Source organism: Heteronotia binoei, unplaced genomic scaffold (genome assembly GCF_032191835.1).
Source record: "Heteronotia binoei isolate CCM8104 ecotype False Entrance Well unplaced genomic scaffold, APGP_CSIRO_Hbin_v1 ptg000122l, whole genome shotgun sequence".
Lineage (NCBI taxonomy): Eukaryota > Metazoa > Chordata > Lepidosauria > Squamata > Gekkonidae > Heteronotia > Heteronotia binoei.
In genome coordinates, this window is record NW_026799994.1 from 738,152 (window position 1) to 749,854 (window position 11,703).

The 11,703-nt window shown below is 41.7% G+C and overlaps 1 protein-coding gene across 1 annotated transcript in view; it reads right to left on the reverse strand.

Annotated features, from left to right (window-relative positions):
• LOC132590521 (protein furry homolog) overlaps nt 1-11,703 on the reverse strand; it is a gene marked incomplete at its 5' end in the record, with an annotated part of 117,346 nt that overhangs the window by 78,639 nt on the left and 27,004 nt on the right. Inside the window, 5 exons of the mRNA XM_060263432.1 lie at nt 82-242; nt 2,342-2,514; nt 2,742-2,833; nt 4,096-4,153; nt 6,625-6,749. Of these exons, the coding sequence (XP_060119415.1) occupies nt 82-242; nt 2,342-2,514; nt 2,742-2,833; nt 4,096-4,153; nt 6,625-6,749 (609 nt within the window). The remainder of the gene's footprint in view (nt 1-81; nt 243-2,341; nt 2,515-2,741; nt 2,834-4,095; nt 4,154-6,624; nt 6,750-11,703) is intronic.

Here is an 11,703-nt window from a genome sequence, read left to right on the forward strand (position 1 = left end):
GGAAAAATAAAGCCCATCACTTTCGATTCTTTGCATTTTCTAAATTTAAAGATGGAATATTTTAAAACAATCATGTCATACCTTTAAAGCACAGTACTGATATCTTGTAATCTGGTGATTTCTATCACTGTAACGATCCAGAGGTGTAAACATGATGCTGAATGGTCCTGCCCATTGACTAAACAAGATGAAGAGATGGTGCCGTAAACTTTGCTGAGGAAAAAGAAATCTCCTGTGGTGAACTGAGTGAAGAAAGATAAAATTAGCTTTCTTAATTTGTTAAAACAAAGAAAATACTAACATACATTCTGATGAAACATTCTGCAACCCTGGAGTAAATTTCCTGGTTATAGGTATGGAAAATGTTTTGCAAGAATGCATCATCTATGTAAAGTGCTCCCAGTTGATCTTAAGAAATACTGAATTGTTCAAAAGGCCAGCAGCATCTATGAGAAAGTTGAATAGATTCAGCTTCTGGAACAGGCTTTCTCATAACTATATAGCTGCAAGAAGTCAAAATGTTCTCTCATGGCTCCAAACTGGTTCCACAGCAAGGCTGAAATTGTGCACTCTCTCATGTACAAATCTTACGTGCAGTCCTGGGTTATGATTATGGGCCACCACCACTCCAGTTCCAGGAATCCATGAATAGCATGTTACATTTGCTAAAGGCTGTATGTATACAGGTCAATATAAGTCGGAAATAAATCTCAGCTACGTAGCTACAAGCCACTGGCTATTGCTCTATCATTATGCTACAGCCTTAATCTCACATGCAAATGAGACAATCTGCAAGGTCAATGACTGGCATAAAGCAGTCATAGGGCAATATCCAACAACCAGTGTGTGGATACAGCTTGATTCTGAAATGTACAGATTGTCCACGTGTACACTGAAAAAATGCAAACGCCAGTGTGGAAACGTCAGCAAGAGTAGGACAGTCAAGTTCTGGGGAATTCATTCGCTGGAGCTGATCCTGACGCCTCACTGGCTACATTAACTGAATATGGCTGTGGACTTCTTGCACAGCTTATTTTGTTTTTTAAAAAGCTTTATTTACATTACTCTTGGGTCTAGAGCAGGGGTTTCAAACATGTGGCCCTCAAGCAACTGGCTCTTGTCTGCTTCCTTCTCCCTCTCTTGCTTCCTTTTACATCACAGTTTGCTTTGCCAGGCTTGTTCAATAGCACAGGAGCTACAGAGCAAAACCTCTATTTTCTCTCTGTCTTCTCCCTCCTGGTTCCCTGGGGAAGGAGGGAAAGAGCCAGAGCTTCCGTTGCCCAGTTTCCTGGATCCCATGGGAGAAATACAAAGTAAGCACCTTTAAGATCAAGTGCTAATGTTTTAAGCATGTTTTATTTTAAGTTTTTAAAAAAATCTTTAATTGTCTTTGCGTCCATTATAATGTTTCTCTCTCTGCTACCTAATCTTAAATAGGTACATACATGGCCCTGCCTAACAACGGTTGGCCCAACAAGCTCTCATTTGTATCAGATTTGGCCCTCATAACAAATGAGTTTGATACCCCTGGTCTAGAGAATGGCATAATGAATGGAAAGCAAAAATTGCCTAACAATGCGGAGGGAATTCCTTGTGAAGAAGGCTGCATTGCCATTTCAGATGCTATATATTCAATGTAATCAGCAGTACCGAGCACAGCAAGGAGATGAGTGTAGAGAAAGTTTTCATTAACTTGAAAGAAGTGTTCAGATTTTGAGCACTTAAAGACTTGAAGGCCTTTTCTATTGTCTCAGTGAAAGCAATATGTTCAACTTTTCTATTGTCTCAGTGAAAGCAATATGTTCAATCAGTACAAAGGGCACACAGCCGTAACTAAATTAAGTGTGAGCTACAAGAGAAAAAAAAAATCAATGCTCGCTTTACTCAACAGAAGCTGTTCCTTTGCAAAAGAACCAACTGTTCCTTTGCAGTTTCTATAATTACCTACAGCCATTCACAAACTTGTTGTGCCAAGATTCGAGGATAAATTTAAAATGGCTTCAGTCCCAAATTCTCTAACATATTTCCATTTATAACAATGAATACTGAATTATTTAGGGTTGCTATTTCCATTTGCTATGGTAGTTTCAAAAGGGTAGCCATGTTTATGTCGTGTAACAAAATAAAACAGGGATCTTGTGGAACCTTAAAAACTAACTAAATGCATTCCTGCATAAACTTTCATGAATCTAAGCCCACTTCATCATCAGATGAGGTGAGCTTTGATTGAAGAGAATTTATGATGGAATAAATTTTGTTAGCCTTTCCGGTGCCACTACTGATTTAATTTATTGCTTTTGCAAGGTGTTTCCATAATTTCATGATTATTGTATCTCCATACCTGGCACACACTGAATCAAGTTGGCAATCATTGCACTGAAGTGAGCTCTCATGTCCTTTAGAATTTCAACTTCTTTATCATTTTCTGCTTCCAGTAACATGCGAGTCAGGTCAACATATTCTAAGAACAAGGCTCCAAGTGCTAAGGTATCCCTCTCCAAGGCTCCATTGGTACTATGGCAAAGAGAAGGAGAACATGTTATGAAACCATTCAGATTAACAAAAAATACACGCTGATAGACTGCAGCTCATAATAAAAATGTCAGTGACAGGAATGCAACACCCCCCATCTACTGAAAATATATATATTTCTAAAAACTTTTTTTTATGAATACTCCAAGATATTATCATAATCAAGCAAATGTTGGCACTAGGAGATTCTTTCATGCTCAACTTCCTACCTATCACTTATCACACCAGCATCAGCAAGTAATTCAAAAATTCTCAGCAGTTGTAATCGCAGCAGATCTCGGCGTTCACGGCGCTTCTTATTCTGTATTGCAAAAATGAAAGAGAAGAGGGCAGTATTAATACACCTTATTACACAAATGCAGAACAGAAAAATAAGATCTAGCCAAGCCCTGGACACAGTGGGGTGGATGTAGCCATTACGTTCAGCAATGTTTGAAGCCTTCCACCAGCCTAAAGAGACTTGTTGAAATATACATTGGTGACTGTTAATCACTTGATGCGTTTGACTAGTTCACGTAGACAATATCAGAAGAGTATTTAGTTGCATTAAATGGTTCCAGGAAAGAAATAACATTGATTCTTGGAAGATAGTGGTTAAGATTTATTTACATTGGTAGTCTACATTTAATTTTCCAAAATCCTTGCACAGGAGATAACAGTGCCACAGGTAACACTGCATTTTTACCTGGTCTTAAAAACTCATTATGTACCTCAGAACACTTAAATCAGTTGGGAAAAGAATGTACAGATACCAGCATTGGAAAAGCTTAGGGCAACAAATAGGCTTGACTTGGAGTCTCAGTTTAGCATCTGAAAGAAGCCATTATATAATCACACTGGGATTCATTCTTTGCCCTGTTCCTTTGCTTCTAAAGCTCAGCGAACTATTATAGTCAGAATTCAAATGATTAACTTCTTTGACTCATCTTCTTGAGCAAACATAATCAGATAGAACAGTAGTAGTAGTGCTCCCTTTGTAAAAGGACAGCAGGGGTAAGAAATCTTGCCCACTTCATTCTCCTTCCCACACCTTTACTGTAAAGTGTGGTATTCCTCACTGCACACAAGGGCATCTTTGTACTCATGTTAATAAGAACACAACAGAATTCAAGTCTAGTAGCACAGTAAAGACCAACAAAATTTTCCAAGGTATAAGCCTTCCCACCCCTCTCACTTTCTGACCTTGATATAAGGGCTGATTAATCTTCATTCCTATTTTTATCTGATGAAGTAAACTCTGACATTTCCTTGGGGAAAATTTGTTGGTCCTAAAGGTACTCCTGGACTTGAATTTTGTACTACTACCATGGAACAACATGCTTACCACCTGAAACTATCTTAATAGCAGCATGTACATGACTGTGGAGAGTATACCTTATGCAGTAATGCAACTTATGCAACCATGAATTCAATCTTGAAACAAAATCCTTTCATGCACATTTATATATAATTATCACAATGCTTACTATATCTCATATTAGAGACACTTCTGACAGTGCTTCTTCCTTCTTTCAATGTCTACATTGCCTATTAAACAATAAAAGCTTAATTTGAACAACCAACCTCTGGTCTTCTTTCTAATGCTTCTTTCATTAGTGGATGAAGTTCTTCCACTAATTCCCTAAATTAAAGAAAAATTACTCTGTAAACAAAGTTTTTCATAAATTAAAATAACTTTACTCTTTATAACTGCAATGTGTTTTTATTTCTAAGTGCTCTATTTTAGAAGCTCGTGTCTTCATGCCGTGGTTCCAATGAACATGGAGACCTGTAGTGAGAAGGTGCTCAGCTGTCTTCATTATCATTAATTGCTCAGTGCACGCAGTAGGGCTGCACAAACACAACACTGCTCAATGTTGGAGAGAATGGGGCAACCCCTGTTCATATTCAGAAGAAGAAAAAGAAGAAGAAGTGGAGGAAGAGGAAGAAGTAATTACATTTATATCTTGCGCTTCACTCTGAATTTCAGACTCTCAGAGCGGCTTACAATCTCCTTTACCTTCCTCTCCCACAACAGACACCCTGTGAGCAATGTTCCCTCTAAGCTGTGGATTCTTGTGAGCAAAAATTCTACCTTGTGAGCTACTGGCATTAAAATTGTGAGCTACTGCATAAATTAGCTTGCTCTAGGGCCATTTTTCCTGAGCTGAGACAAAAATGTGTGAGCTGGAGGCTAAAAAATTGTGAGATAGCTTACACTAAGCTTAGAGGGAACATTGCCTGTGAGGTAGGTGGGGGCTGAGAGAACATTCACAGAAGCTGCCCCTTCAAGGACAGCTCTGCAAGAGCTATGACTGATCCAAGGCCATTCCAGCAGCTGCATGTGGAGGAGTGGGGAATCAAACCCGGTTCTTCCAGATAAGAGTCCGCACACTTAACCACTACACCAAACTGGATCCTCTTTGCTGGACCCCCCTTTGCCAGTTTAATTAAGTAATACTGACAATCATGGGAGATTCAGATCCAAATAATAACTTATCTCTGTCTTGCTTTTGGTAGCCAATTCTGAAAAGTTCCTCCAGCACTGTTTTTGAGGAGAACATGAACGGGTTGCCCCATTCGTTTCAGCATCTTCTCAGTGCAGGTCTCTATGTTCATTGCATGAAGACAAGAATTTAACAAGAGCACATAACATATGCAGGCCATATACAGTTATTACAATGCTTACTGTAGCTCAAATACATCAATCTTAAATACAGTAAATACACTGTTGCTTACTGAATCTCAAATGTCCATCAATAGTGCTTCTCCTTTCTTTTAATAATATAATAAATATCAACTAAAAATGGCTAGTTAGGGACATAAACCCATGTCTTGTGCATTTAGAGTTAACCTGTATATTCTTTGGAACTTCAGGAGAGACACCACAGTGAAGATTTATCACTTGGCATGCTGCCTAGAAACCAGAAATACATGTTGTAAGCTGCCCTGAGCCCGCTTGTGGGATAGGGCATGGTATAAAAAAATTAAATTAAATTAAAGATTAAAGAGACAAGCCTGGTGCCCATTAGGGTCAGCAGACTGATCTGTTAAGGTTGTTATAAGCCCTGAGTAGGTCAAATGGCCAAACTACACAAGAAGTCGAGAGATCCCTGAAGAGGGATCCCTAGGAAACAGCGGTGCTAGGAAGCAGCCCCAATTCAGACTGAGGATGCAGCAATTTTACAAATGTCAAATACATACATACACTCCAAGCTGCTGTTTGTCCTGTTGGAAGACACATACAGATTGCTTCTTTCCCCCCAAGATTGCAAATAACAGACTTTTTTTCATTTAATATGATCTCAAAAATGGCATAGGAGTCCTGCTATCCCCATGGCTGCTAATTACAGCCAAAAACAATGCCAGGAAGATTCATTCATAGATTTTTCAGTGCCTCTGCTACTGTATCGTGCTTTCTAGAGAAGAGTTGCAGCCCAAGTTGTTTAAGAAAACAGCTACTTGTCTAAGCTTCTGAGTACAGTAGCAAATATACAAAATATAGAGAGCCCCTTAAGATACAAGTGAATGTTTGCATGCAAATAGCAGGATTTTTCATCTGATCTCTCCCCCCCACAAAGTACTACTTAAACTTCATGTCTGCATCAAAAACATGTTGCCAATGGGAGTAAGACTGTAGAAACAAAAACCGTCAAATCAAAATGTGTGTGTGGAGTTTCCTGTTTGGCTCGGCCTTAATAACTATGTGCAAGATGGTATATAAAAGTAAACACAGCTCCCTTTCTTTGACCATTTGAGAAGTAATTGGATACCATGCCTGAATAATGTGATAAAGCAGATAATGACTACAAACAAATAATATAAATAATTACTCCTGAAAACACTGAAATAAGGCAGTATGATGCATGGATTCTGCTAATACATATTTGCATAATTAATCGAACAGGGAACACAGTACTGATCCGCACTTGTGCTAAATTACAGCATCTATCTTTGAATCTCTAGGTATGCAGTTTTAATGCTGTCATTTCTACTCTGTTGTATTTATCCCCCATCCACACATCCCAACATAATGCACCATCACCACTAATATCTTATCTTATCATGGAAACTAAACCAAATCTGACCCATGGAAAAACTCATGCCATGTACCTGAAGACAAGAGAGTTTGTTCTTCCAAATCCTAATACAAGTGATTCTGTAATTTCTATGCTTTCAAGTCTCATCAAAGGCACTAACTGCTTTAACAGCACACCAACAGATGGGGTTCCTATAGCCTAAAAAAAAAAAAAGGAAAAAAAAGGATGGACATCATAACTAAAACAACATGAAAGATTATACATTCCAAAGCATGCACAACTCTTTTGTGTTGCTGATGAACTTTTTAAAATGAGCACTTTTACAAGTCATTGGCTTAATAGCCATTAATATAATAGCAGTAATTAAAGATGCTATAAATTTAGACAATCTAAAGAAGCTACACCTGTATAAGCTTTGGCAGTAGAACTGCATCATGTTCCTTTAGATCACACGCTGGTATACTGTTACCTATGTATTTTCACATAATATCATCATTCACTGTCTCTTTGGCTGATGCAAGATGGCTCCTTATCTGTGGGTTGCCTATCTTGGATTACTTTTGGTTCAACGCCAAACAGTTGGATAATGTCCCACATTTCAGGAAATGAGGTGTAAAGGTACGCAATTCTGAAAGGGTACTTGTAGGAATGCTAGACCCTTTTCTAGCATTGAATAATGATGTTCTCTTCTACTTGCTTACTGCAGAAGTTTGTAATCTTCCACATATTTTCGAAAGCAAGAAAAACTACAGAATAGATGCTGAAGCCCTGTTGAGTATATTATCTGTTCCATAGCCTGGGAGTATAATAGTTGCTGAAGGGGGCTGCTGTAACTTCTTCTATCTGCTGTCTTTCTGCAAGATTCTATGGCAAGAAAGATCATAAAGCATTCCATGGGTAATTCTTCCAAGTCAGATAATATCAGGAAATAATTCTGACACCCAACTACAGGACTATGGAATCTTTCTCTATTGATTAATCTAACCCAGACAGCATACTCTCCTTTGAAGAATTTGAAATCAGTGATTTGTGACCTATTAGTACAGGTTTTGGTTTAAACATTTTGCTTAAAATGTTATTGTTTTTAGAAATGATGGAGTGAGTATTAAGGGATCTTGTGGTAGTCCCTTAAATAAAGTTCCATCTTAGGAAATATCCCATCTCAGTAAGCTTTAAGTCCTTTTCACTCATTGGGGAGGGCATAATTGTCAGTATGAGTCACAGAGGTTAGTTCACTTTGACCCAACTAGAGAGACTAGTAGAAAAATCAGATGCCTGTGAGAAGGATCTGGGCTCCCCGAATTCTAAGACCCCTTAGGTTTTGGCCCATTCCCACAAATTTCTTCCTGTTTTATTATGATGATGTTTATGGAGAGAGTGGCATATGTGGATTCAGTTTACTCATGAGTCCAGCAGCTGTGAAGTATGTCTTCTCTGTCTTCTCTTACTGCTTTATTTGCATCAGGTCAGAGGCACCACAGGAAGGGAATACTGCTGAAATGTGCCTTGGAAACAAACAAAAAATGGCAATAGCAGGCAAAATCTTCCTAAGATGACAGATGGTTATGCGACTGACAAAAAGATTTCTAATACAGGAAGCTGAGGAAGATTCTGATATCAAAAGAAATGCCTGATGCAAAAAGCACTTTCTGCTGAAGAGAAAATAACAGGCGGACTGTAGAACGAAGCAGTACTTTCAGCTTTGCCGTTCTGTTATCCTGAGTTCTTATAGCAGCAGCCAACTTGAAAATTCTCTCGAGACAAACATGAAAAATCTGCATTTCTTCACACAGAAAATGCTGGATCCTATGGATGTGACAGGGGAAGCAACTCTCACAAGAGGATCTTTCCTGTCTTCCGTCATCAGTCTCCCCAGATACACCCCAAACTCACTGTTGAGAGTTGGGGAACCTTCACGGGGGTGGGGGGGATTCCATGCAGCAGAAGGATTCAGGAAAACTTGCTTCTCCTTACTCTTGGTATGAATGCAAGCTCAGCTTGAAGCTGTGCTCCCAGAAGACTGAGGAGGTGAGGATTTTGCCCAGTACTTGCTTTGCACAGTAGGCTCCCATGCCACATCATTCATAATCAGTTCTCAAAAGAACTGTCTGGAGTAGTGGTGGCCAAACTGTGGCTCAGGAGCCACATGTGGCTCTTTCACACACATTGTGCGGCTCTCTAAGCCCCCACCGCCCTGTTGGCTGGCTTGGAGAAGGAATTTCTCTCTTTAAATCACTTCTCCAAGCCAGCCAGCATTTAAAGTTAAGTTGCTTTCTTTCCACCTTTCCCCTCCTCTATTTTCCTTCCTTCCTACCTACCTACCTACATCTGACATTCATGTCTTGCAGCTCTCAAACATCTGATGCTTATTCGACGTGGCTCTTATGTTAATCAGTTTTGGCCACCCTTGATCTGGAACCACACATGGGCTGTGATGGGTCTCTAACACAGGTCTTGAACATGTTTTATGTGGATTTTCCTGACCTTGTTTCCTGAGAGGTTTCAGCAAAACTGGGATTATGGTCAACTTTTAAATTATCTGTACAAGCATATGTAGTTATTTAATATTAATCATTATCAGTTATTTAATATTAAATTTACCTACAGTGAGCCCAGATAAAATCTTGAAAGAGTGACAAAGTTTGTTAAATGAATTTACTGGGAGTGGGGGAAAGATGCCCCCAAGTAAATGTGGTCACTCACTGCTCTAGTGTGCAAGTGGGAAAATGATGTTCTAAATATTAAACTATACTGCAACTAGTTTGAGCCATAGATGGGCCACCAAATCCAAAGACCGTTGAGTAGATACTTGTCAAGACATATTTAAAAACTATTTGTGAATTAAAAGTAAAACTGGCACAGTTACTAGATGAATTTAATTATTTGTTATATATGTGGGATGCTCACAGGTAGAAAACTATCTCCGGATATATCACCTCGAGAGTCTGCCATAAGAAAGCTGGATATACTCCAGAGATTTAATTTAAGGTACCTTGAGAAGCGGAAAAAAGCCAGATTAGACACATTTAAGAAGTTGGTCTGCCTCTGTATGCAGCAGTGCCAGAATTACTGAATGAATATCAAAGGCTTTCTAACTGCATGGTTGTGCCAGAAAGAGATTCTAAGGGATGTGACAAGTTATGAGAGGTTAATGATACCTCACCAGAAATGAAGTGTAAGCCTTAGGGGGGAAAATCATTTTGGATAAAATAAGGATCAAGGTGATGAGATTGAGAATAATGTGGGGACATTTGATCATGTCTCAGAATCCTCCTTTCCAGTCTGTCCATTATTTAGACAGGACAATGAAATGGTACATAGATAGTACTTATCTCCTTGGAGGGCAATCAAAATACAAACTACAATTATGGTATTTATTCGTACAACAAAGCTTCTGCTTTTAAATGTGTGGGAGACATGTGAGAGGCCTAACAATTTTTGTAAAATTCTGTTGTCCCTTTACTATAAGGACTGAAAATAAAGGTACCATTTTTGATCACATACTATACTTTTAAATTATGGCCAAATGATTTCTAAAAGTTTGCAGACTACCACTCCAAGGCTGCAATCCTAAAAACACTTTCCTGGGAGTAAGCCCACTGAGTAAGACAGGACTAATTTCTGAATAAGCCTGTTTAGGATTATGCTTTTCTTCTCACACTATGAGCGCAATTCCGGGGGGGGGGCGGGGGGGAGGAAATTCTTTTGGAAGCAGACAAGCCGGTACGTGGGTGCAGGAAGGGTTTCAGCCGATGTACAACTGGCGCTGCCACAGCAGAGGAGAGGTACATGGTGGGGGGGCCACCCGAGTGCTGCTTCACTCAAGGGCAGCAGCGCCTGAGGGCTGGACCCGAGCATGGGCAGAAGTAAGGCAGAGCGCGGCGTTCAGACAGAGGAGGGGGTGGAGTTGGGGGCGTGGCCAGGCTTAGGTGGCTTCCTGAGCAGTTTGGCCCATGACATGCCCACCCCCCCAAGAGGTACAACTTTACACCTGCAAAAACGGCGGCATGCCCCATAGGTACTCGTTGAAACCAAAAACAAAGGTTGCCTCTGCCGCTGCAGAAGCTCGCAAACCCCTTATGGAGTGGCGTGATTGCCTCGCCAATCCCCTCGCACCTCGGGCTGATGAGCCCCCTCCCCAGCACCCAATTGTGGTCTCCCCCCTCCTAGAAATACTTCCACTCTGGCCTCGCACAACTCAGTTGTTCAGGAGAGGAGCGCGTGGTGGGCAGCTCTGTAGGTGAGCTCCCGGCCATACAGACTTAGAGTGAGGGACAGGCAGGCACATTGGTGATGGGTTTTGCACCTCGTGGTTGCTTTGACAGTATCTTTGACTTGCAAGGGGGAGACAGAGGTCTCTCCCCTGGGGCTAACTGCTCTTGTTTCCAGGTCTCCACAGGTTCCGGGCTCCCGGAGGCTCTGCATGCGAGGACTGTTGCCCATGGCTGGGTAAGTTCTACTCCCCCCCAGCCTCCCCCTCCCCTTTCCCTCGACTGCTCGGTGTGCGAGCGTCTCTGGCACTTGAACCAGGCAGTGGGCTGTGGCATGGGGCATCTGCTGACCTCGCTCCCCTGTGCTGCTGCCTGCTCCCTTCTCTTGGTCTGCCCTCTGCTGCATTCCCAACCCCTGGCGGGGCATGGTGTGTGTGTTGTAGCTGCCCTGTTGCGGGGAGGTGGGTCAGAGACAGCCCCTTTAAGAGAGCGCCCAGCTGAAACGCAGCCTGCTCTTCCAGCTGCCACCCCTGCAGGTGCTCTTTATCTCTGTCTCTGGTGGGACTCCAACACAGAGCCTTCCACATGTGCCGCTCCACTGCCCCCCCCCACTCCCTCAGCTGCTTCTGCCCACTGCTCAGAGCAGAGCCCTGACCATAGCGAGACTGCCCAGTGCGCGCCAGGGGAATTGTTGCACTCTGTTCCAGAAAAATAAAGTCTGAACTGTGCCCTATGTTGTCTCTCCTGCTTGGCATCTGCTGCACGTTCCCGAGGCAACCCCCCCTCTGTCAGTGGCCTCTCCGAGGGAGTGCCTGGGAGAGTGGGCAGACTTGGTTCTTGGGGACGCTGCTCCCCGCATGGCTGGACAGGGGAGGGGGGATGCCGCTCCTCAGCCTGCCCAGGCTGACAACCTACCTGACTGCACAGGGCTGCTGTGTGCT